Source organism: Tursiops truncatus, chromosome 2 (assembly GCF_011762595.2).
Source record: "Tursiops truncatus isolate mTurTru1 chromosome 2, mTurTru1.mat.Y, whole genome shotgun sequence".
Classification (NCBI taxonomy): domain Eukaryota; kingdom Metazoa; phylum Chordata; class Mammalia; order Artiodactyla; family Delphinidae; genus Tursiops; species Tursiops truncatus.
Window position 1 is genome coordinate 136,657,705 of NC_047035.1, and position 27,083 is coordinate 136,684,787.

The window sequence follows — 27,083 nt, forward strand, 5'->3', positions numbered from 1 at the left end:
TAAGCGGCATAATGGCATTGAGTTTAGTAGGTCTGCAGACCTTGGTCTGAAACCCAACTCTATCCTTTAAGACAGTAGTTCTCAACCAGGGCCAATTTTGTCCCCATGAAGGACATCTGACAATATCTTGGAATTTTGATTATCATGACTGGGGTTTTCTACTGGCATCTAGGTCAAGGATGCTGCTGAACACCCTTCAGGGTACAATCTGGCTCCAGCTCACATACTCACGGGAAAGCCACCCACAACAAAGAATTATCTGGCCCAAAGTGTCAACAGTGTAGATGTTGAAAAACCCTGCTTTAGTAGCTGAGTACATTTGAACAATTTTTTTAACCTCCCTAAACTTTATTAACTTTGTCTTTAAAATGAGCATAAGAGATTCAGTTTTCTTAGACTGATGATTCAGTTTTCTTATTTGGAAAATGGGAATAATAAGGTCCAGCTAAGCAACAAACAGATGAACCTTAAATGATAGCTTCTGCCCTTCCCTTGTCCCTCTCTATCACTCAGTTTTTGACAGCAGGACCAATTTTCACTTTTATAAAATGTATTCTAGTTTTGAAGCTCTGGGAGTTGTTATTATTCCTGGATCCATTAGTGGCTGCCAGTAACCTTCCTGTTGTGTAACAGTCAGAAAGAAATAGCCATGACCAGGCTGGGGAAGCTGAGGAGAGATGGACTGAATTTGGGCAATACGTGGAAAGGTGTCTAACTCCTGGGGTTTTCTTTTATTGTTTGATTTAATGAATCTCAAAAGGGCTTGGCCTTGGGAGGCACAAATCAATAACGTAATTCCATGCTGTCAGGGGCTTTCCTGTCCACCTCGATAGAGAGAAAGTCTCCCAAAGTGCATCTAAGGCCAGTCAGAGAGACAATTAGTTCTTAGAGGAGGGGAATATGGAGCCCACTCTCAGGCAGATGATGAAACTGATGATGATGATGATAATGATGGTGATGATAGTCATGGTGGGGATGACAATGATAATAATGATGGTGATGGTGAAAATAGTGATGGTGGTGATGACAATGGTAATAATGATGATGGTGGTGATGATGATTATGATAATGATCCTACCATTTATGTAAGGCTTATTAAGGGCAAGACCAAGTACCAAGCACTTTGTGCATGTCCTCATATGACTCCATACTATAAGAACAGATCATAGTATGACTATGTGTCTTTTACATATGAGAAAACTGAGGCCCAAAGAAGTTAAATGACTTGGCTATGGTCTGCAGTTGATTAATGGATGAAAAAACTTTGGGAGAATGAGAGGTATTTTTCCTTCCTTGCTGTTTGGGGGACAAACCTCACAGGTGGTACCAAACAGAAACAAAATTTGCTGAGCAGTTAGTCAGACAAAGCTTGAATTTTGCCCTTGCCTAATACTTGTTTGTGTCATTTGACAAGAAAATTAATCTTTCTGAGACGGCATCTCCAAGCCTCAGTTTCCTTATCTAGAAATATGGAGATAAAAATACATAATTCATAGGGGATCGTTATGATGGCTCAGTGAAGGTTTAGCGAGATGCCTATCTGGTGCATATTATAGGCTTAATGAAAGTTTAGCTTCCTTCTAGGGACGCAGGTGAGGGACCAGAACAGGGAAAGCTCAGGGTTGGAGCCCATATCAGCTCTGCTGAAGCTGGACTACAGGAGTTGGGCAGCCAGGGCTGACTGAGAGTAAAACTGAGGGAAGTTCCAGCTGTGAGTATAGCACTGCAGGGACAAAAACAAAAACAAAAACAACACAAAACAAAACAAAAAAACAAGAAAAACCATGGTAGAAACTGGCCTCATTTCTCTGGAAAAAAAAAATGGAAAGTTCTTATGAAAGAGATGCAGCCTTGTTTTTTTAAAAAAAACATTTGTCTCAAGGAAATTTGCTGATCCATTCTTTCTGGATGGAAAACCCTACATTTATAGAAGGAGAATAAACACTGTTATAACTCTCCTTGGGTCTTTTGGCCAAACTTTGAAGTCTCCTGATTTAGTATGGGAATCTTCTTGGATATTTCAGAATGACTTCTCACCCCTACTCCTCTGATTATGCTTGAATGATGGGAACTTAAACATGGGGAGAGCATCAACTCAAGATCAGAGAGTCCAACTCTCTTCTCTCTGCATGAACCGAAGCCCCATCCAAAGGTTGGAGATTAGTGGTCATTTGGTTCTACCTGTGGATCCAGGCAGGATCTGGATTATCCTACCCTACCAGATTACTTTCAGGTGGTCAAACACCACTTTGACTCTGAGTTACTCTCTGTCATTTATTTCCACTTGTTTTGAATCACAAGAGACTTCTGTCATAGGTGACCATATCTCTAACATATACACAGGTACCTGTCGCAAGGCACAAGAGGTAAAAATAATGTCCTCTCACTTTAGGGTGTCAGGGTCCTAGCCTCACCCCGACAGACAGAACGAAGGGCTCAGAGCCTACCTCATCCCCCCAAAGGACAGAGTCCCTGATGAGTATACCATCAATAAATACCAGAGCAGATGTCATGAAATTCCGATCAGAAGAATTTATAATGTGAATTCAGGTATTATATAGTGAGAAATAGATAAGCAGAAATTGTCGGTCAAACTCCTGGCAGCTGGGGCCGGCATCAGAGGCAGTAAATAAACTAACTCCATAAATCACGTTTATGATCAGCCCCATTGCGCATAACTCTACCAGTGGGGCTTTCCATTAAGTAGCAGGAGGCAAGTGGCTTGTTGCGGCTCATAGAGATGGAAATGAGCAGAGGCAGTGTGTCCCTGGAACAGTGACCGAAGGGTGTCAGACTACGATTGAGACATTACCCTGCTTTCTAGGTCAATGTTTGTGTAAGGGCTTGGGAGAAGGGTTCTGGCTTTCCACCTGGAGTAATATCCAGGAGAAGGTCAAGGCATCCACGGAATTCTGGTTTGGTAGATCTCAAAGCCCTAGACCTCTCCATCCACAGCACAAGGGCAAAAGGATTGAGAAGTTGGCTGTATACTAAGAGAAGCTGGGGAAGTCTCTTTATCAAAAACTCTTCTGTTAGTCATCATCCAAGTCATAACTGAAATCCTATCCTCTGTTGTGCTCTCTGAATCTTCTTATAGCCTTGATATTAGTAACCCAGACGTTCTTCTATTCACTGTGGAATCCAGAGTGTGGGATAAAGAGGGGTATGGTCTGGGGAGAGAGTCTTAAATCTCCTTTACATCTTCAGGCTTTGGCACATTATAGTACCTCTAATAGAAGACTGCTCCTAAATTTATTACGTCAATAAATGAATGAAAGACTATCCTGAAAGTGATATATTCTAACCTGCTTTTTCCCCATTGTTTTTGTTTATTTGTTTGCTCTTTGATTACAACCCTCCATTGTGGTCTTGGACAGCAGCTTCAATCCGTGTGATAGCAAGGATAGGATGGTGATTAAGACGATGTGTACTAAACCCAACTGCTGGTTTCAAACCCTACCTCTGCCTCAAGTAACTGGGCAGCCTTGGACAAGTTATCTAAACCTCTGAGGCTTGATTAGCACATTTATACAATAGAAATATTAACATATGTCCTAGTTAAAAGAATTAACTCATTCAGGGCTCTTGCAGACAGCTTGCTGGGCAAATAGTGACATATGGCTTAAATATGAATGTCCATGACCATGTCTTGGCACATTTTCTCTTCCACGGCCTCTCTCCCTTATAGTTGAGTATTTGTCTGCTAAGACTACTTGAGCTACTACTTAAGAATGTTTTCAAAAGTCTGAGGAGAAACGACTATGATTAAGACACTCATAGAGATTGGCTGATGTAATAATACAAGTACTGTGCTTTCCTCTAAGGCATGGGTATCTGGCCATGATCTGTAGTCAGAAGATGGCCTTATCCAGTGACTCTCCCATGTTATACCATCCAGATTTCCCTTATAAGACCTAAACTCCCAGAGAACTTTCCAAAGAAGCTGCTCTTCTCTACTTAACTGCTTTAAAGCCATTCCCTGGCCCTTGCAGCTCATCAGCAAGTGGCAGGCAGGGCAGTAATTAGACCCTCTGCTGAGCCCTACACTGATGATTTGAATAGTTGAGAACATTGCAAACCTTGGAAATGGGGGGAAAAGAGAGGCTAAAATAGAACATCTCCCTAGTTAATAGCTAAGTAACATTGAGCATCCCAACGGGAACAAGGAATAGTGCATGGCTCAGGGCAAGGTGCCCTCCATGCCCTGAAACATTAGAGGAATGGGTTCTGAGAAGCTCAAGTAGAATTCCTGGGAGCTCCCTCATATGTATGTTCATGACCCATGCCAAAAAATTACCCCCTCACCTAGGACATCAGGTCTGATAAATCTACCTTTTGTCTAACGAGTACCTTCCTGGCATGTCTGTGATCAATGCCATGATAGGCAGTCTCCAGGTTCAGGTTCAGGGATGGCCAGCTGCTATTTCTGAAGTTTCCCTGTTAGACCACTGCTTCTTTGTGTCACCACTGGGGTGACGGTTTTTTAGGGGCATGTTGTCTTTATAAGATAATAGTATCGACCATGCCTTCAGGCATTGGAAGATGCTATCAATAGTTTGTCTCAGTTTTTGTTTACCTGAGAACCCTGGCTTCGGGCAAGTAGTTGAATGAGATTATTAATCAAGGACCTTCCAGACCTAGAAGTCTGTAACCTTATCCAGTCCTTGAACTGTCTTTCAAAATAAATGCCAAATAATGGGTCAGAAGGATGTGAGGACCCTCTGAAGTGCAGGTGCAAGACCCCAGGGCCTCCCTGGACTTTGTGTGGAGTAGGAAGGAGTAGTCCCCTGCAGGAGGGTGAGGGTGGGGGTTTCATGTATGTGGCGTGGGACCCGCTGTCTCTCACTGCATTTCCATGATTTGCCATCACTGGACTAGGCAATAAATAGGTCAAGCCACCAGGCCCGGACTTCAGAGAGCATTTAAAACTCCTACTTTGAGAAACATTACTTTTGCCTTCAGGCAGCCCAGGAAGACACTAATGTAAAGGCAGCCACATGCTGGGGAAGAGAGAGATTTACTCATAACTTCCATGTTGTCAGGTGGTTCAGAATTCTGGATCCTGAGAATTTTCACATGTGAGGCTCATGAGGCACAGTGGTAGCACTTTGAATTCAGTAAAATGATCTGGGCCTTGGAGAATGAGAAATCCAGTTCAACGCAACAAATGCCTATTAAGTACGTACTATATACATATCACTGCACAGAGAACATTAGCCCTTGTCTGGAAAGACTTAATGCATGTTCCACCTACTCATCAAAAAGAGTTTATACACTGAGGACTTTTGTCCCATGCCTGCAAGGGGCCTAATTATGAACTTGTAATTTTTTTTAACTCTAATGGCATTTTAGTTTATATATATATATATATATATATTTTATTTTTGGCTGTTCTGCGTGGCATGCTGGATCTTAGTTCTCCGACCAGAAATTGAACCCATGCCCCCTGTAGTGGAAGTGCTGGAGTCTCAGCCACTGGACCGCCAGGGAATTCCCATGAACTTATAGTTTTATGTGGCCAGGAGGCAAGGGCCGGTGAAAAATGTAATTTATTACAAGGGACAATTGAAGAACAAAAGTCTTTTGCCCTTTAGGTATGCTAACTTCCTTCACTGGGATAGAACCTTCAAAAAGCCTATTTGGGTTTCTTCCCACTCAGAGCTTTACGAATTACACTTTTTTTAAGGTGGTGAGAACAGGTATTCTAGTGATAACAACGTGTTTGATATATGGAGATGAGGAAGATATTTCCATTGCTGTCTGAAACCCAAACATGGTGTTGTAACTTGATCCTTAGCTACAGGCTTTGAAGGGAGATGCGCTTAGAGGAAGGAGACAAGTTAACCACATGGTACAGACAAGCTGCAGTTCTAGAAAGGGCTGGGGCACGCACGACCTGGAGCTCTTGATTTTCCTGAATGAAATTCCTCTTTTAATACTGTGTGACATTGCATGGTAATGTCTAAACCTTTATACCAATTGTTCTCAACCAGGGCAATTTTGCACCCTCCCCGTCCCCAGGGGACATTTGGCTATGTTTGGAGACATTTCTGGTAGACATACCTGGGAGGGGGACAGAGGAGGAGTACTAATGCTCTAATGAAAATGCTGGTAAACATCAGAAAATGCACATGACAAACCCCACAACCAAGAATTCTGTGGTCCAAAATGTCAATAGGGATGAGGCGGGGAACCCTGCCTTAAAGCTTCCTACACCTCTGGTGAACCCTCATGAGTGACATTACAGCCTGTGCCTCCCTGTCTCTCCCCGACAATCCACTGATGTTTTTGAAATAAATTAATGGAAATAAGTCTTCCTCATTAAAGGAAACACATTATATATTGTAATGAAGAAAAAAGGAAAGGAAGGGAAATTGGGAAGTAGAGAGAGAGAGAGAGGGAGGGAGGGGAAGGAGAGAGAAAGAGAGACTAGAAACGAGATTTAATGTAATTATGCCAAAGAATCATAAAATCTTTGGGGTAAAAAAAAATCCGAGGGAATATATTTTATCCCATCTTAGGAACTAAAATTATTGTAACTAAGAAGTTGAGTAACAACATGTGTGGAATGACAGGACATCATGACATAGAGCTGGAGGGCGTCAATCCTTTCCTTGTGCCCTGCCTCAAATTATAAATATATGTACGTCCTTCTTGAAACATTCATCTCAACCCAATATCCAACTTAGGGTCTACCTTAAGCATTGTGCAAGCTATTTGACCTTCAGCAAAACAGGGTCCCAGCTCTCAAGATGATATTGAATCCCACAATCTTTGCACACATTTGGACTTTCCCAAACTTCAACCTACCTTTAAATTCAACACACTTCCCTACTGAATAATGAATACAAATAAAACAAGGACATTGATGTTTTATACTTTATTTGAGAAGATACCCTACATAAACTATGTCAGGAGGATACAGGTCTACACACGATTTCATCAGTCAATAAATGGAGTTGTTAACATAACACAGAAGATATGATAGCATGAGGAAGACAGAAGTATGACCAAGGAGTATTTACAACTCTCACATATGCTATATTTATATTGGAGATGGATATATACATATATACATGTACATGTGCATATACATACATATGTCCATACATACACACACATATATACATATATATGTATAAAATGTTTTTAAGCAAAAACCGAGGAAAGAGTTTGCCTTCTTGGAGTAATTAACCATTTGAAAGTGAAGAATGGTTGGTTTCCATTAGTGTCATGGTGTTAAACCTCCGTCCCCACATTGAACTCCAACACTGATAGATTCCAATGAAGACACGTTGCCTTGGGATGGAAGCGTGAGGGTGAAGAACGGGGTGATGGGTACAGGGCCAAGAGTGAAGGACATGCACAATGGGAGAATGACCTTTGGTGATACCATTAAATCATCCTTTTGTATTAAACATAAATTATTAATACAATTTAAAAAAATAATTTTCTGTTTTCTTTTGAGGTTAGGGAGGAAGGAAGGGTGGGCTGAGGAATACAGAAAGGGAGGGCACTTGCCTTTTCAACACATCCCTTAATATTAACTGAGAATACATCCCCCTACTCTGGGGCCATCTTACCAAATTTAGAATCTGTTTTTGTGGATTTTTTTTTTTTTTTTGCATAAAACACACCTTTACATAAGAACTTTACTTAGATGATAAGCCTCTTCTCCAAAGGCAAACAAAATACAATCATCACTTTAACTAAACTGACTCTCCAAGACTTGCCAGGTTGCAAATAAACTTAGCATGGCCAATGGATGTATTTGTTAGAAAGGAAAAGAATGGAAGAAATAGTACCTCAAGGAAGGGGCACTATAAGTAAAACCCAGTTTCACTAAAACCTCAGCCACCCATTTTAAGTCAATGACTTTGGGATCCAAATGATGAGAAGCAAGAATGATCAGCAATTTCCAGTGGCCTGGGAAAAAAAAGAAACAAGCATTGCGGAGGAATATTTTTAAGTCATAAAATAGACCTGAGGAACAATCAACTGAGATTAAAATAAATGATGTAAAATCCAGTTGAGCACACCTCAACTCGGCTGCTGCCAAGGTCTCCACCAATGAATGGTGAGTTGGCAATATTATATCCTTCATTAAACTTTTCCCAAGCCACGCTACATAGTTTCTTTTCTAAACTCTGTAAGATTAACTTGGCCTCAGAACAAGTGCCTAGATGGATCATACGTCCACACGCCATAGACAGTATTGCTCAGCAGTTGCCGTAATCCATCGAACCCTTCAGATGGCTACTATCTTTACACAAACATTGGGAAACACACACAAACCCACAGAATCAGACAAGATATAATCACTTTACATATATTTAATACAGAAAGCTTAGGGAGGGGGTGGAAATCAGTTACAAGAGCACCTAAACTTCATTTGCAAAATTCCTTCAACTAGTGCACTGAAGTAGGTACCAGCTGATTTTCCAGATATTGAAAGTTTGCTGCCCAACCTCAGCCTAAAGATAAAGGGACATGTAATGTCCAGTAGGAAACAAATCAGTGTACATCATTTACACGCAATAAATCCTTCATTTCCCTTGAAATAAGATATGTAAAGTAGCACTTAGTTTAATACAAGTTTTGTTCTGCTTTAGACCTAGCTGTAAAAAGCCATTCATGCAAAAAATTGCCTCCAGCTTTAGCTGGATATTTAAAGGACACTTCTACTGAAAACAAGTCCCTTTCACATAGGGAAGGGGAGCAAATCCCACTCTGGACAGCCAGTGTCGGCTGAGAGTGGAAAATACAAGACTTTGGTGTTTGTAGGGCATTTGCCTTAAGAACCCAGAAGTAGCACTGAGCTCGCCTCTAAGGAGGCAGAGGGCTAGAAGTGCCCTTGGAAATTTTAGGAATTTTGCAGAAAAAGTACTGAGAACCTCTATAGGATTTTTTTCTCTGGCCTGTTCTCTCCTGAGACTGCCCTGGGCATACCTCCATTTGTAAAGCTGACTACTTCTGTATCTCCAACTCAGACCACCTTCCTCCCTGACCAATGGATCATTTGTTCCTACCAGTCAATCTACAACTCCTTCCTCTCTGTTTTAAGGGAAAATAATTTGTTTTATTAAACTCTATTACAGCGGTTGGTCATTCATGTGCATATTCTTTCTAAACTAGGGTTGCTCTTTGATTTCAATATAAAACAAAGCTCCTCTATTCTAAAGGACTCCAGTAGAGAATTTTTGACCCTGCTCTCCCACCATCCTCACATAAATAATCAAGAGAAACTCTTGCCATGGCCTTTTTTGCATGGCAAGTGTGAGCACTGGAATGGGGTGCCTTCGAGAAGACAAGGAATGCAGGGAAAGGATGGACTTTTTTCCTCAGACCCATTCCAAAGTTCCAACTCACAGCTCCATTGAACTCGCTCCTCTGAGATCTGGCTCTGGTTCTCCCACCTCACTTAACCTTAGAAAAAATCCTTTATAGTTTTACACTACTAAGTGTTATGAATCATGCTAAGCAACACTGAAGAGAGGGGGAGAAAGTGGAGGAGAGAGTATGGTGGAGTGTTCAAAGCCTTGGACTGGATGGTTCAGAGGCAAGAGAAGTGGAATTTATCTAACATCTGTGAAACAGAAGACAGTATTTAAGGTGAAATCCTCAGTGACTCTCTTGCCTTCCCAGTACAGTGTCCATCCTGACATGAGTGAGGCAAATGCTGCCAGTTAGTTAAGAGAAAGCAATGTTGTCTCTAAAATGACATCTATGTATGATTGTGCTGTATGACAACTGTCCCATCACAAAGCAAAGAGACAAAATGTGCTTCTGCTGTGCATTTTCTCAGTGCAACCCTTCAGTCTAGCCTGACCGAGGCCTTAAGGAGCCATTGGCATTTTTACTATGATTGTTTAAGGCTAAGTTAGCTGCTGAACAGCATTCAGGATTGAAGGGTGACTGCTGGCATTCAAAGCTGTGCCCCACTCTGAGTCTTCAAAATGCTAACAACAGCATCACTGGGCCCTCTTCTGTCCCCAGAGCTCATAGCTCCTGCTCAACTCCTGTGAAATACTGCCTCCAAATGCACATGGAGTAAAACATAGACTTGTACTTTGTGGGAAATGTGCAGAAATTTTTTTTTCAAAGTGATTGCCAATAAGCTATCCTCCATTTGGGAGTTCACAAGTCCATGGTGCCTTGCGAAGACTATTACAGTGGGTCCCTGTGCCAAAGTGTGTCCTCCACTGATGTCTAAGTGTCTTTCTTTCCACTGCTTTGAGCCAAAAGACCTGGGCACGTTAGTCCAACACCCATTATTTGTTAGCAGATTGAGAACGTGACACAAACAGGCTTGGAAATTAATAAAAGGTGTAGGCACCTGAACTTAAGAATAAAGTCTTCCAGCTTGAGGTCCCAAAGGATGGAAGTAAAAGAAAAACCCCACCCTTTCTTGACTGGCAGTTCAATCAGGCTAGCAGTCATTGGTTCAATTGAGGGAGGTGTTTGCTGTCCCTGGTGCTGAAAACAGATACCCCAAAATCACTGACAGATGGGAGAAGTGAGAAATTCTGCCTATCAAACTGAAAACTCTTTCAACAGAGGCTGACTTTGGGTGACAGTACTCAAAACGTGTTTTAAAAGCCTCTTTTCTTATGCCATTCCAAATGAAAGCAGCCCTAAAGTGACCCTAGTTTTCCTGTAGGACAGAGTTAATGCATTGTCATAATACCAGTGGGGTAGCTCATCCAAACCGCCTCCCCATTCAGGACCTATTGGTATATTCTCTCATATGAGTCAAGGACCCCAAACGCTTAGAAAAGAAGCCTATAAGTGGATGCAGCATTGAGGTCTACAGAAACTGCTTACTGACTGATTCCTTTTCCTGATACCTTTGCAGACATAGGATTGATTTGGTTTGCTAGGACTAAATGTTTCTGAAAAGAAGTATTTGGGTAAAAATTTACCATATACTGAGACATGGGCCTCTGAATTCGTCTCCACCCCTAATTTCATTGTCACATTCTGAGAAACTGAGCAGAACTTTTACTATGCTCAAGAGAAAACCTAAACTTGTAAACAACTACTTCCTAATGTTCCCAGCTCCCCTCCCAGCCAACACACACACACACACACACACACACACACACAGGAAGTCTCAGAAAGTAAAATCTACTTGAGAAACGAATGTGATTCTTCCCTTAACAGTACACGAATCTTTGCCAGAGAGAGCAGGGCTACTGTTTTCTCTCAAATTCAAACAGAGAATTTCTTGTCCCAACTTGCTTTCTTTTCATTTTATTTTGACATACCCTTGAACTCACCTGCCTTGGCCCACATACATGACCAAGAAAAGTCCTTGATTCTGTAGGGTAACAAAAGATTAACATGCATTGTTTTGGGCTGCTTCCAACTGCAATGGGCTTTGCTGTAGACATGAACTATAATCAGTCTTTTCCAGCCTTGGAAAGGAAATAGCCCAATGGCCTCAAGAAAGGCTAAATTCTCAGAGAGAGGGAAGAAAAAAAGCATTAAAACAAGTTCTTGTTGCTCCTGTTAATATATTAAATCAAATTTTCCATATCCGGTGAGTTATTTCTCATATGATACCTCTGAAATCCTTAAATAATCAAGTCTTGTCCCTAAGAAGTTACTAGGGAAATGGCTTGTTCAAGGAAGGCCTTAAACAGTGCTGTGAGGGCGGTCATCTCCTTGGGATTATCAGAATGAATTATGGAACATCACCCTGAGCCAGCTTGACTTCTCCAATCTCACATCTTAATTTAAAATCCTAGTCATAACCCAGTTTGGACTCTCATTTCAAAGAAAGCTAGAATGCTTTCTGTCTGCTGGACAGCTGCAGGGGGAAAATCACTGGGACAGAGTTTCAGAGCAAAAGTGTTGCTTTTCTATCTAAGAAAAACAAAAATTGAGCCCCAGGTAAAAAGAGAAAAGGGAAGCTGAGATAGTCTGAACTTGAGCAAAAGATTTGTGAATTTCTTAGGATTTCAGTTACTCAGTGTTATTCTGATTTCTCTCTGGAGTAAGAAATTAAAAAGAAAAAAAAAAGGAAGCATGCACAGCATTTAGTCAGTTGCATCACACCTGATCATTTCTTGGAGATCTACAGGAAATCACATTTGAAAGATTCAACATACCAACTAGTCACCATTGCAAATAGTGGTTGGTGTCACAAACAGCTGGGATTTAAGTGGCTGTAAATGACATCACTGTTGTAACCTTGGCTATCTGGCCTCAGGATGTATTGTCAGGGGTTTCATTTCCAATCAGATGTGTTTCTCGTGGGAATCTCAATCACACCTATTTGTTAGTGCTCAAGGCTACTGGAAATGTGATTTGGCATTTGGTCTTCACTCCAGCGGTTATTTTTTTTTCCATCTTAAGTTTATTTCCCCATATACAAAATGCTGGTCCCATAATACACGTGATACTGCTTCAGGATCATTATCGCTTTGGTTGCTTTCCTTCAAGATTGGTTTCTCTAGCCAATTTATCAAGGAAGCTTCATAGAGTCCTACTTAAAAAAAAATTACATTTAAATCTACAGAAACTCATGAAAGCAACAATGGATAATACGGAGTTAAACACAGCAGGAGATGCCATTTTGCTACAAAACGTTCAGGATTCCAGGCCTGAAAACAAAATCTACCATCATTGCCTTTTCAGTGACAGGGCCAAATGGGTAGAACATCTTCTTTCCACTTTGATTTTTGTAAAGGCGTTTCTGGCCCTCTGTGCTTGATGGCGATTCAAAGAGGAAAATGCCAATGACAAAAATCTAGAGGGGGCGTGTAAGGGATGGTGGATGGATGGTAAGCGTTCAGAGTTTCAAGAGCTTTCAAAGAAGAGCTGCAAGAGATGAACTGAACACAAGATGAAAGTGGGGCCGACTTCAGGGTGGGGACGTTCGCAAACTTGTTTTAGGTGAGACCTGGAGAAGCTATCCTTCACTCAGAACTGATCTGAACAACAGATGAGACATAGATTGATCTGCCCCATCACTGCCAACAAAGAAGGCCCCAGGTCTGCAAGTTGCTGCCAGCTGCCCACTGTAGACTAAGGACTCTTGCACATTGGCCCAGAGAACTGAAGTGACTTGGGCACAGTCACTCAAGCGACACCCAGTGAAGCCAGCTGACTTCCTGCCCGGTGCTCCGTTCTTGTCCTCTGGGACGTTGAACTTTCCCAAGGAAAGTCTAACCCTTCCCCTTCATGTTCCCATTCTATTTGAATGTTTGTGTTTGATATCTCATTGTTTCAGCCCCAGGATAGGTTCAGTAATCTGCTTGAACCAACTTACATTTATATTTATACTTAATATGTACTACAGGTCCCAAATCAGTGCTTCTCCCCCACCCCGAAAAATTAAGTAAGTAAAATCTGCATCAAGGTTCAGTTTGGTTTTGTGTTTCTGAGAAAACAAGTCCAGCCTTTAAATATGAAGGCTCTGAAAACTCAGGATTTAGTTGCCCTTGAAAAGGCCCTAATTTCATAAATGATCAAAAAGTGCAAAAAGGTAGAAAGTCAAAGACTGTGTGCTGATCAGAAAAGGTGAGCCATAGTAAGCTCTAGAAACCACAGCTTGGTGCACACTTGTCTGCACATCCATACGCGTGGAGATGGGTGGGAGAAACACAAATGGGGCACACTGCTTGTTGGACCTTTTGGGACCTTCGGGGAGTGTAGAGGCATTTGTGTGTGTGTGTGTGTGTGCATGCAAACAAGTGTAATCTCAGTAATAAAATAGGAAGATGAATGTAGTTTGTCCTATGTGAGCCTGAGCACCCAGCACAAAATACAACACTGATAACTGCTTTTAAATAAAGTTATCAGGTTTGCCTCTTTATGGTTGTGACATCACTTGGCCCAGAAATCCATTTTTCCAGTCAATAAACACAATGTCCTTGACTGGCAACTTTCATTTCTCCTGAAGTAATATCTAAGAGAATACAAGGAGATTCTTGTTACTCATATTAAAGACAAGAGGCAAAGTAGGAAAAACAATTTCAGGGAGAAACAGACATCAGTAAAACCCCAGGGAAATTTGTGGTGGATGCATCTAAGCTAAAGGACTTTTCTCAAGACTTTTTGATGTGATGAATGGCCCCAGTTTGTAGAGAAGTTGTGATTTCAGCTTTGAGGTTTCTGCCAGTCGCTGCACCTCTGTGTGGTTCCATAGCGTGAATTAGAAGGGGTCTGGGTCATTCTGGAGCCCACCACCCCATAAGGAGAGAGAGCTGGCAAGCTGGAGCTTAGGGGACAGCTGCATTCTTTGTAACAACCAGGGGAAAAAGGAGCTGGGCTGTCTCTTTTGTTAGGACCATAGGAAACTTCTACTCCCTTTGTCCATCAGAACCCACTGTCCCCACCTGACCACCGGGCTGCATCAGGACCTGTTACATCTGAACCTGGAAACGCTGGAGGACCGGAGAGCCCAGAGCAGGGCTCACGGACACGGGGCACACTCACTCTTTATAAACCATTTCACTTTGTGCAGCATAAAGGTACACGGCAAAGCTGTTTGTCATCAGTAGAGTGGCTTTCGTGCCTTGATTTGTAGTCCCCTCGGGGGAAAACCAATACGATGACAAACACGTCACTCTGAGCACAAAGCCTGGTTCAGCACCGTGGTCAGAGAGAGGTCAAAACTCCTTCTCCTGGGGTCAGAGCCCAGATGCAGAGAAGAGTGGGTGCGGAGTGAAGGCAGGGGGTGTGGCTGATGGGATTCCAGATGCGATTTGCAGAGATCCACCGCATGCATCTCAATGAGCTCTGCAGTAAACTTCACTGCACAAAGGTTAATCTAGATGTCAACGTTGTCTGACAGCACTGAAATTACTCCAGGGCAGGGCTCCTTCAGAAGTCTTAATATAACAGTCATTTCCATCCTGCCTGCAGGAAATGAAAGTTTCCTGCTTTGTGTGCCAAATCATTCAGTGCCAATTTTCTCCGTTTGAAGTCCAACTGTTTGTGGTCCCGGGATTCACCTCGTATCAAGACCTTCATGAAGTTTAAGAAACTGGATTGTCAGTCCTATGGAAGCAGGAGGATAGGAGTCGAAAGAAAAAGGAAAAAAAGGACAGAAATGAAAGACAAGCTTCTTTACTGAGATTTACTTCTCTACTGTGGAAAGCAGTCATCAAATCACCTGGACCAGGTTTATTTATTCACTCCGAACGTGAGCTCAGAGGCATCAAGTAATGTCGGGAAGCTGTTAAATGGAGATGGAACATAAACTCTTCTCCAAGAGAAAACAAAAGATGTCAGGAAGCTATTCATTTGAGTATGTCCTACCTGTTAACATATTACAAAATTTGTTTTTATGACTCCTATGTACTCTTTTTTTTTTTTTTTTTTTTTCGGTATGCAGGCCTCTTACTGTTGTGGCCTCTCCTGTTGCGGAGCACAGGCTCTGGACGCGCAGGCTCAGCGGCCATGGCTCACGGGCCCAGCTGCTCCGCGGCATGTGAGATCTTCCCGGACCGGGGCACGAACCCGTGTCCCCTGCATTGGCAGGCAGACTCTCAACCACTGCGCCACCAGGGAAGCCCCCATGTACTCTTCTTAAAAGAAGGAAAAGCTACCAGACTTAGCTTAGGCACTCATATTTCTCACTGGGCTTTAGAGATATTGCATCCATAAGAATGTCAGAGTAGACCATGGTTAGTGGCTGCCCAGGCTCTCAGTCTACCTTCGGACGTTCAGGAAGGATACATAAATTTGTCACAGCATAAACTGAGAAGAAACCAACTTCTCTCGTGAGATGTTAAACTGAAAAACAAGACTTGAGTGACAAGGCGTTTCTCAGAAGGAGAATCCAACAGGCCTTTCCCCAACTACACTATCTTGACACATCTTCTGTTAGAAACTTCTAGATTTGTTGGCCATAAGTATCTCTTGCAAGATACAAGCTTGGGCCATGGTACTGCACACAAAGCATCGTTTACCTTGGTGATTCGGAAAAATTAATAGAGCTCACTGTCCTGCCTCTGTAGGATGGGAAATAGCCCAGCTCACTGGCTTAAGACACCATCCATACTGCAAATATCAGACCAGGTCTTGTTTTAAATTTGGAACTTGGTCAGTTAAAGATGAAGGGGAATCTGAATTTTCTTATTTTGCCTAAGAATTCCAAGTACTTTGAGAGAGGCCCCCAATCCCCTTGGATCTCCTCGTGAAATAGAAAAGTGTCTATGTTGGCATACAAAGACTTGGGCCAGAGGATCTCTTGCTGCAAAGTACAGAATGTGTTTAGACAGTCAACAGAACTATGATTAGGAGGAATGCACTAGGAAAACAGAGACTCTGTCAAAAGCCAAGACACAGAACCTTAGGGTGAAACAGCTTATGTTCACAGCAAAAGTCCTAGTACCCAATGCAGGCCTTCAGATATTCACCACATCTCCCACAGTCAGCAATGCCTTTCAGAAAGAGTAAACAATGATCGTCATCTCACATTCTCTCTGTCCCGTCCCTCCTAGGCGCTGGTTTCACCTGCAGTGCTGGTGATTTCAATAGCAACCCCGAAATGGGATGTGATGTGGTAGAAACGGTTAGCTCTTGTGTGATCTATCAACCAGGAAGAGTGATTTTCAGATGCTCAGAATGTTGTCATCAGCATAATTTAATTCAGGGAGCACCAAATGATGAAACTACAAGATGCCAGATTTCCCATCAGGACCTTTCTGAATGTCTTAGGCCAGTCCATCTCTGGATTTCTCAGCCCTGAGAAATGTAAGGGTCAAAGAGATGAAGAATGATGGAATCAATTTGCTGACTCCAAGGGGAACTTCAATGAAGCCATCCCAATTAAATATATAGATATAAGCATACAATGTATATAGGCCTATACTCTCCTTATGATGACATTCCCGGTGATGTTATGCAGCCCAAAACATGTTCCGAAGCCTATATTGATATATTAATGATGATACAAAAACTTGGAATCTTCCTTTGAAACCTAGTAAGTGTTGGCCAAAAAAAAAAGAAAGAAAGAAATGGTATCAAAGAAGATATTGGTGCTCCAGTAACCAAAAACATAGTGGCTACAGCAGCATTTTTTGCTCTCAGGCAAATGGCATGGAGTATTCTAGCAGGCTGGCTCTCACCCAAAGTTGACAATAGACATCCCAGGGACATTAGAGGGCAGCTGTCTAGACTGCCAACACACACGGGCTCATGGGACAAACATCTATAGATGTTTCTCTGCTCCAGACTCTGAGCAAAGCACAAGAAAGACCCCAGATCTCAAGACTGTCCATTGGAATAACCGTACCTCGAGTCAAAATAATACTGCTGCTGTTGGGTTTGGAAACGTGCGGCAAAGAAGCCGCTCATCACTCCTGAATGGAGAAGAACTTTAGTGAATGGTCTGCACCTTAAAATGCTGCCCTCTTTCCAACATCCTAGCTCCTCATAATAGCAGGTGAAGGTAAAAATCTCTTGGATGTTGACCCAGAGTGCAGATTGCCAGTGGCCTGTCTGGGCAGTAGGCAGGCCTGTCTCCACATCTTGGAATAGTTTCTGTCAACTTTGGGTATGTTGGTGTTGAATGGAGTAGGATGGCCAGTTGAGGAGGACAGGCCGCTGACAGTCAGTCAAGGGGCCGGATGGCAGCCTCCCTGAAGAGCATGAAAATCGGGTCCTGGACTTGTCTGCCTGGCCTCCCTCCACCAACAGCCCTTAAATCTAACAGTCACTGAGCCTTTCTTGTTTGCCTTCTATAATCAATTTCTTACCATTGATAACTGTCCCTCATCCCCATCGTTAACGACCTTTTATTTTCTCTTATTTCTAACAAGTAAGTTTAAAAAAACAAAAAAGTGAGACCAGAACATAATATTTTTTAACTGAAAGGGACCTTAAAGATATCTATTTCCACCTTCTAAATGTCTCAGATGAGAAATCTGATAATCTGAAAAGTTAGCTGACTTGGCCAATGCCACCTGAGTAACTAGAGCAAAGCCAGGAATTTCGATGGTCTTTCCACTCCATGTTGCCACCTAACTTCCCATGTATCCTGCACTCTCCAGGCATGACTGACCCCTTTTGCTTCTGAGTTGAGCCTCGTGCAACCCCAGAAACCTGCAGTCTGCTCTCCCATTGGTGTTGATTTCTGTAGTATTTAGCACCAAAAATACATGCACTGGTGTAGTCTGCAAAGTAAGCATCACCAGAGAAAAAGAGTCATGTTCAACCTGAACCCCGAGGGACCAAGGATCCTTTGCCTCCAGCGGGAAGCCTCTCTCCAGGGATGATTTGTGCACAGTCTTCTGAGTGGAGGAAGCAACAAGATTTTGTCTGTTAACTAAATGAGGCTTAGTGACCCTCAAGATCCACCCAGAGGTCAGGGATATAATTAGAGGGCAGCATCCGGTTCACATCCAAAGTAAAGAACTGGAAGGACCCTTGGCCATGGCACCCTACTCCAAGGTGGGCATCCAACAGCAGGTCACTCACACCCAGTCCTGGAGGGGACCAGGTGAGGATGGCATGGCAGGGAGACCAGCCTGGGGAACCTGGAGCATCTACCACAGCTACAAAGGAGCTTGCATAATGCTACACCCCTTCCCGGTCGCTCAGACATGGACTTCTAAACCGTGGAGTTTGGTAGGGGGCGATGAGATTGAAGTAGACTGGAGTGGCCATACTGGCTAATGGGATGTCATTTCAACACCCATTTAACTACCTCAGGCTCCTTAAAAATAAATAAGTAAGTAAATAACACTTCACCAGGGCCTTTTGCCTGTGTAGGAAGTCTAGGAGGGTGAAGGAGACCAGATGCTCCTTGTAGGCGTAAAGTAACCTCGGGCACTTCAGCTCCTGCATCGTTGTGACTGCAAAGGAGGAGAAGACAGTCTTATTGGAACCCACCTGTGCTCAGGCCAATGAGCCCTCTGAGGCAACTGCCCCCACCCATGCAAGGCCTGCAGAGGGCTGCCCTGGCATTCCAGAGTGGTCCTGAGAAAAGGGACACAGAGAGTCGGTGCTGTTGGAGTCTAAGAATTCCAGAATGTAGAAGCGGCCAGAGATTAGCAAACACACCTCTTATTTTGCAGATAGAGAAACGGAGACATGGGGGAGTCTTCTCGGTCCTCCCTCTACAGAAGAATCCACCTTCTCTGCTCACCCCAGAGCCCTGAGTACCCTTTCCATTTCCACAGCCCCATTCTCTGTCTCCTTCACTCTCCAAAAAGACTTTTTATTTTTTCCACCTGCTGAGGTTAGTAAGTCAACATGCAGACTCTCTACACAGAGAGCACAGCAAGGGCAGTGAGAAAGCAGGCGCTCCCCCTCTGTTCCTCCAACCCCGTACCCTTCATCTTGGAGTCTTACAGGAGACAGCTGCTTACGATGGACGTGAAGAGGGTGTGACCCCAAGGCCTACACAGAGGCTGAAGAGACTCAGACAAGGGCAATCTGACAACACCAGTCTCCTTGTCCGCAAAGGAATTGCGTACTTCCATTAGGCCATGAGGACGCAGCGCCCTGAGCTGAAACCCTACTACATTCTGCATTCCCAATTGCCCATCAATCCCTCCCCACCTTCCCTTTCTTCCAGACTATCAGGGACTCTGAGGTTCTAGGAACACACAGCCAAGAAGATGGAAGCTACACAGTGTCTGTATGGGGGAGGATGTGGCAGCAACAGGAGACTTGGAGACTCATCTCTCACTAAGAGACACCTCCCTGCAGCTGCCCCAGATCGCTCCCTCCTTGAACAACTTTCCCTTAGTTCGCTAGGGCCAAACCAGACTGCAGAGTTCAACCCAGCATTAACAGCCCCGGAAGAGACCAAGGCTCACCAGGTGGAAAGACAAGGGGGGAGATTGCCACAGGACAGCACAGGATTCTTTTGAGGGGGTGCATCCCAAGAGCTCTCCTCCAAAGTCCTCGGGGCTGGGAACACAGCACAGAGAGAAAAGACACACCCAACTCCGACTCCCCTCCCTCCCCTCCCGGCCCCACTCAGCAGCCTCAGCCATCCCTGAAGCAAGCCTCCAACCCCACCCCCCCCACCCCCCACCTCCCCCCAGCCCCCGCCACCGTGGCCTACAGTCCAAGCACAGCTCGGAATAAAAATATTTGTGGGTCTAAAAAAAGAAGCAAAACCACCAACACAAAATTCAGTCCCAAACCCCACACAGGATGCCTGCACTGCAGCTGACCAGAACATCCAGGCGGCTGATGGTCCCTTAAGCTGGCCAAGAGGGGTGCAGGTCGGGAGACCCAGAGGCTCTAGTCGGGCAAAGCCCAGTCCCTTCGGTAGCTCTGTGCTTGGGTGAGGCGGAGGGACCGGTGGCCTGGGAGAAGCACATCCTCTTCTCCCCAGCTGGAGGGCTCTGTGGGGCTAGGCTGTGGGTTTCCACGGGCATTTTGTTGTCACGGGTCAGGGGGGCCCGGAGGTGCACCCCTGTCGCAGTCTTTGACAGCGGCAGCTGGGAAGGCAGTGATTCCCCTGGTGTCGGGGCAGAGGGAGCTGGCCCCAGCCCAAATGCTTCCTTCTTTCTCCCTGGTCAGGGCTCCGTCCTCATTAAGATGCCAAGCCTGCGGCAGCGGCCAGGCGTTGGATGCTTCCCCAAGCAGCCTCGGCCCCTCCCCCTGCACCCAGTCCACAGAAGTGATTTCTCAGCCCCTGCATTTTCACAGCACTCAAAGGCAGATGCATCAATCCTTCCAGGGGCTGGAAACGTGAGGAGAATGACAAGGGGCCGGATGTAGGTGCCAGATTCTCCCCGCCCCGCCCCCCGGCTCCTGCCCACTCCACTGCCTGGCTCCCTGAAGCAAGCACTGCCCCAGCCTCTCGCCAGACCTGGGCCCCTTTCTCGGCAGTGGGGTTTACCTGGGACTTCCTAGAGGCCCAGGAAGTGGGATCTAGAATCTAGAGAAGGCGGGTTGAGAAATAGACGACCCAGAGGGGCAGATCTTATAAGACCTGCAAAGAATGAAGTCTCCTGCCATTGGAACCCTGCTGTGCCCACACGTGCAGACAACACGGGGGATGTCTGACACCCCCCTTAACTCCCCAATAGCCTGAATGTCGGAGGTGCGGCCAAGGAGACTTTCCAGTGATGGAAAGACAGGAGGCAGTGCGTTGCAGGGTTCAGATTTCAGCTTTTAATTCTGTGGTTCTTTAAATCCAGAAAGTCCAGTTCTTGAAGTCCAGAGGAGAGATGACACAACTCTTTCAAATTCAGGAAGGAACTTGAGCATAGTTTACAACAAGATGGATGTAGCCCACTGTCGCCATGGTTTTGCGTTTTGCTGTCGTTGTTGTTTTGTTCAGTGTTTACCTGTAGGCGCCATTGCTGACTCCCCAAAGCATCAGGACTATACTTTCTAGAAAAGACAAATTAGAAAATTGTCTTGAGGGGAAGGAAAGGAGGAAGGCGTGGAGCAGATGGTCAGGGGATGTGTGAGGCGTCCCAGAGGCCCCTGGTTCGGTGTTCTTTCCTTGCTGAGCCTGTCGATGAGGTCTGCCCATGCACATACGCAGAGCTTGGAGCTAACACACCTGTGCAGATGATCACCTGTGCAGCAGTGACTGGCACTCCACCCCAGCTCCTCCAGTCCCAACGTGAAGATTGTCTCTGTGCATCGTCAAAGTCTTCTGCTCCCAGAAGTCGGGGCTGAAGAAGCACGGGCCACAGCCTGCGTCTAAGGGAAGTTTCAATTGCATTCATAATACTTAAGATTTTCTGAGTTGTTGTTACAGTCTTATGGTTTGTGTATCAGCAGCTTCTCTGTGCATTAGAGAAGAGGTTATCTCTCTGTAGATATAGATAGATAGATAGTTAGATATATAAATATATATATATTATATATATATATATATATGCCAAACTGCCTTACAGGGTCTTTCTTTTTTTTTCAGTGTTGTATGTGTAGCAGGCACTTGAGTTTATATGAAGATGTTTGCTTCAGTCAAGGATGGAAGAAAAGAGTCTGTGCAGTGGAAAAGAAGGGGTGTGAGGCCGGGAGAGAAGAGGCAACAGAATATGAATTCAAGACCACTGGCCACCACTAACCAAGGATGTCCAAGTAGATGGGGGTGGCTTTCCCCAGGGCATGGAGGATTTTGTAGATCTCCTTGATGTTCAGCCGCTGCTGCGGTTCCCTCTGCCAGCACCCCAGCATGACATCGTACACCTCTTTGGGGCAGACTCGGGGCCTCTCCAAAACACGACCTTGGGTGATGCACTCAATGACCTGAAAAAGGGAGGAGAACAGGGAAGTTATCACCAAAGCTCAGCCTTGGCCCTGTGGCTCAGGCGCAGCAGAAGGCAATGACTTCACTGATGAGCTTCAGTGCAGAGGCGGGGTACCCTCCTGAGGCTGGGCTGGAGACCAGAGTTGCTCGCCTGTCCTGTGCATGGGTTCCAAGGGCCATGATCCAGCACTAGCTGGTCCAGCCCACTGCTGCCCTCTATTCTCCATCTCTTAGGCCAGGCTTCCAACTCCCACAGACACTCTTCCTTTCACTTCTCTCTTCCTCTCTAGTCCTGAATCTTATCTAGATGACTGAGCTGCATTCATTTCCCACTTGGCAGTGGGGATTGGCAACTGACCTGTCCCACCCCCTCTTAGGAGCCTGCATGATTTTGAAACCCCCTTGAAGGAGCTCTGCCCCTCCATGGCTCCCACTTCCTGTCAAGCTCCCCTCCCAGGCACAGCCTCGGTGCACATGTGATGCTTACCTCTAAGCCATTACACAGGTCCCTTCCTCAGTGAGGCTCATCCTCCCTTGCTCTTTGCACTAAACCATGTATTCTGTTTCTTGAAAAGTCCTTAACACTAGGACTAACCACCTGAGTCACCACTGCCCAGCTGGGTGTCCGGAGAAAGTCAATTAACCTCATAGGATCTCAGCATCCTCACCTGTAAGATGGGGATCAAATGTCTCCCTTGACCACCTCCTAAGACTGCTGTAAGGACCAAATGAGGCCAGGGAAAGGGATTGTATGAGCCACTGTACCAAACGGGAGGCCATAGGGAGGAGTAGGAAGAAAGCAAATAACGTACCCCTGGACCATCCCCAGCTGGCCCCTCAGGACCACGCCTGTAATTTGCAGTTCAATTCCAATTCCCCAAAAAGATTTCTTTGCTGACATTGTGAATTTTCAAGATTCTATCTTACAGTTCTCAGGTTATTTTAACTTCTGCCTAACTCTCCCGCTGTAACCTTGGGCAACTTATGTACCCCAAACCACAGTTTCCTCATTTTGAAGACAGACCGTGATGATAAAATCACACAGAATTTTCTCTAGTAGAGTATGTGAAAAATGTTATTTCCCTCTCTTTGCCCCCATTAATCTGTATATAGTTTTTATCTCCCTAGGCTGCCCCCAACAGCGCCTTGTCTGGAGTGTGGGCTCATGTCACTCTGACTCTGAGATGGCTTGTCAAACAATCACTGTGTTAGCACTTTCCTGGTCCTGGTCACCCCAGAGTCTGCAAAGGCCCACTAGGCTCTGTTCTTTGCCAGCCTGAAAGGTCTCCAGCTGTTCCTGTCCCGTTTTTATTTGAACCCTGTCTCCACCTTCCATTACCTTCACCTCCATGAAAAGGGGTCCAGTTCAAACTGCAGTAGCCGCTGCCTAGTGCTAAGATTAAAAGCACTGAAGGGTGGTGTCTCCTCCAATGTGGGGCTCTCCAGCTTGTCAATTTCAATAGAGCAACTCATTATCAGTGACTGTCAGGACTTCACTGCTGGTGCTGGTAGAGTGGAAGCGGTGGCTGGGGGTAGGAAGCCCATCTTCAAGGCCAGTGCCTTACCAAGCAGTGTCAGAGACGACCACAAGAGCCCCGTTAGCTACTCTAAGCCAGTTTAGGTAACCAGGACAGATCATCTGCTGAGACCAATAGAACCCTCAGCCCAGATTCCCCTCTTTACTAGGGCAACCAAACTACATAGCGGCTGTGATCAGGGTACCTCGTGTGCCTGAGTGCATGCAAATGTGCCAACACGTGTACACGAGCATGTGTATATATGCATATGCATGCGTGTGTATGTGTGTGTATGTTTACCACTACCTCCTACCCAGGAAAACAATAATTTTTTAAAGCATCATAACAAATGAGTTCTAATACACCCACTTACATTTTTTTTAAAGGTCGTCAAAATATTTTGTCCTATTTTGGGAAATGTGGTCAGGACCCATTCAGTTTGCAAATGATGAGACGTTACAAATGTAATGAAATGCCTTCTTTTCAGTCTTTGACATTTACTTAATTAAACGGTCAGGGTATAGGAAAGCAAAAATGAACATAGCTTCCAAGAAGAGAGACACTTTCTGGAATATTCAGATAGGATTCTAATATTAAAAGGTCCTCATGTTCATGTTTTCCCGGAAAACAGAAGACCATAAACTGCAATCTTTTATAGGTCTGCTGGGTTGGGAGACCAAGCCCTTAACTGCCTACAGACTGGACTGAGTTCCCTGGGAGGACACAATGGCACTGAGAAGCATCTTGCTTTGGACCACGGCCCAAGCCTTCTCCAGGCTGATGCTTTCACCTCTGGCCAGTCCATTCCAGAACCCCAAGCAGCGCCCCTTCCTTTGTCCTGAATTTCAACAAGTGTTTGTGTGAAAAGTACTGAGTTAATATAGGCTAATGTGCTTAGGAAAATGCCTGGCACTAAATGTTAGCTATTATTAAATTTGATGACTAGCATTTTTTATTAATATTGTAAATCAAAAGTATAAAATACATAATGTGTATATTATTACATTTACTGTTATGATTCATCTTATTCCTGGAAGTCCACACACAGCTCTGTCAGTAACATGAAATTTGCTTTGCCAGTTCACCTTCCTGCACATCTCTGGGCCTGGTCTACCTAAAGCCTTTGGGGACCCAGATGACTTGGGCATAGTAGGTGTTTCCACAAGATGGCACAATTGAAAAACTCATAGTTGTTTTTTGTTTTCACTTTCTGTCTTAGTGAAACATTTGTGATTTTTAAGTGTAGCAGAGCAAACAGAACCGTGACTTGCATCTCAATTTCAACATCTAATTTCATGCTCTCTTGACAATCACAGCACATTTCGTACAGCTATAATTTTTTTTCTACCAAGAAGGTCTCTCCTTCTGCTTCTGCCAGCATTTGCTCTGCTGGCTCCAAACCCCACCTAATGTTTTACACACTCTAAGTGCTGGCCTGAGATGTCTCTTATCAGCCTTCCTCCAAGTCAAGCTTCCCATCTGTCCCCTTTCTGTACCTCTGTGTTTGAGAGCTGGAACCACGGCTGTTTTCCATAGGTGAAGATCTCCCAGAGAATCACCCCAAAGCTCCACACATCGCTTTCCGTAGTGAACTTCCGGTACATGATGCTTTCAGGGGGCATCCAACGAATGGGGAGCATGGTGTGTCCTCCCACCTAAAAGGGGTCGAGACAGAAGCACACACAGTGACCAGATTGCCAGAATCAGTCACATCAGTCTGCACTCTTCATAGGCAGATGCCCTCTTGATGTATCTTATTCTAAGATAACCAAACGTGATGCAACTTTTGTGAAGGGGGCGTGGGGGGCCAGTGGAGATAAGCCTACGATACTGCAGGCAGCTAGAGTAGCAATTAGAGATAACACCTAAGGGAAGGTATGTTCCTTGGCATGGAATATAAAGAAAGATTACAAGATGATTTGAAGTGGGAGAGAAGATTTCAGAATCTGGTACTACAATCTAATCTAACCTTGAGAGGGAGTCCAGAGGGAAGTCACAGAATCACTGAGCAAGGCTACCAAGTATCAGAGTATTTGCAGATATTAGGTTAGACTCCTTGGCCAAGGAGGTTAAAGCACAGCATGGTCCATGTGCATCTAATCTACATTACTATGACTTTAGCTTTATCTGACAATCTTGAATTTCTCACTGCTACTTAGAACTCAGTGTTCTGAGTGAAGGGGATAGGGAAGTTCAAAAGTATGAAAGACCACATACTAATGAGAAATCAGGTGGACCAGAAGAGAATTCACAACCATTCTTATCAAGATTTCAAAGGCCAGTAAGGAAAGTGTTTTTTTTTTAAATAGCCCGAGGAGGACATCAGCCACCTGTGGGTTTACAGATCTGACAGCCAAGGGCAAGAGGAAGTGACTGATATTCAGGGTACACTTTCCTGAGAAAAAACGTTAGGGAAATCCTCACTGCCCAGGAGGTTAGAGATATTATCAGCATAAGTGGAAGAAAATTCACAGCATGTTTTAGAACTCAGGAACTAACTGTATCATTCATAAATAGAGCATCAGAAATGGGAACTTCTGGCTAATACATGAAACTTGTTGGAAAACTGCTTTTGACTGATAGGAAAAGCTCTCTATAAATGTCCTGACGAACTATTGGTATTAATCAAAGTTCTCATTTTTATGATGGGCCAGTTGGAGGAATTATAATCATAAACACTTAAGAAAGAATGACTTGTTGGCGATGGGCAACGTTGTTTCTAAAAAAAAAAAAGAGATCATCTTTGCCTTATCCACTTGAAGTATTTTAGAAGATAAATGATAATATGGATTTGCAGAAGTTGTTTTCAACCTGGGATTTTATAATCAAGGTAGCTCGGTATCAAATGTAAAGACAAATGAAGATGTTTCTTTCAGACAAGCAGACTCAGAAAGTGTACCACTCATAGCCTTTGAGAAAAACAAAGAAGAAAAAATTGAGGATGTACTCCAGAAAAACGGAAAAAGAATCTAAAATATATGATGACTTGGAATACAACAAAGAGTGCAAAGCAAATAAGCCACAAAAAACACAATTTAAATCTAAATAATGGTCACTAATGTGGTAGTAAAATGTAATATAATTACTAATAAATGATTTCTGTAAAATAGAGGCATAAAGTAAATAATAATAGTAATAATACAAATAGTACTATCACTGCTATTATTAACAATATTCTGGAATGAAACTTCCAGATAATTTCAACAATAAGTGCACAGACGAGTAGGTAGGGAAATAATCAAAAGCCTGATAAGGGCTCTGTCTTTTAGAAGGAAGGGCAAGGGAGCTTACAGAAAGTCATCAGTTGTTGATTATAACAGTTTAAATTTAAATGTGCTTGCTAAAATTTTAAAGTAGCTTCTAAAAGAATAGAAATAGTA

General features: G+C 44.0%; 1 protein-coding gene across 4 annotated transcripts in view; it reads right to left on the bottom strand.

Annotated features, from left to right (window-relative positions):
- Positions 1–6,871: 6,871 nt before the first annotated feature.
- The window catches only part of NTRK3 (neurotrophic receptor tyrosine kinase 3), a 388,119-nt gene continuing 367,907 nt past the window's right edge, over positions 6,872–27,083 (bottom strand). For 2 of the 4 annotated variants that reach the window (XM_073801379.1, XM_073801378.1), the window contains 3 exons: positions 25,200–25,358; positions 22,005–22,185; positions 6,872–7,926 (listed from right to left, as the gene is read on the bottom strand). In XM_073801379.1, the coding sequence (XP_073657480.1) occupies positions 7,775–7,926; positions 22,005–22,185; positions 25,200–25,358 (492 nt within the window). In that variant the 3' untranslated portion in view covers positions 6,872–7,774. Of the gene's footprint in view, positions 7,927–21,999; positions 22,186–25,199; positions 25,359–27,083 lie in introns of those variants that run through there. The other 2 variants (XM_073801380.1, XM_033852099.2) reach the window with 1 other exon arrangement.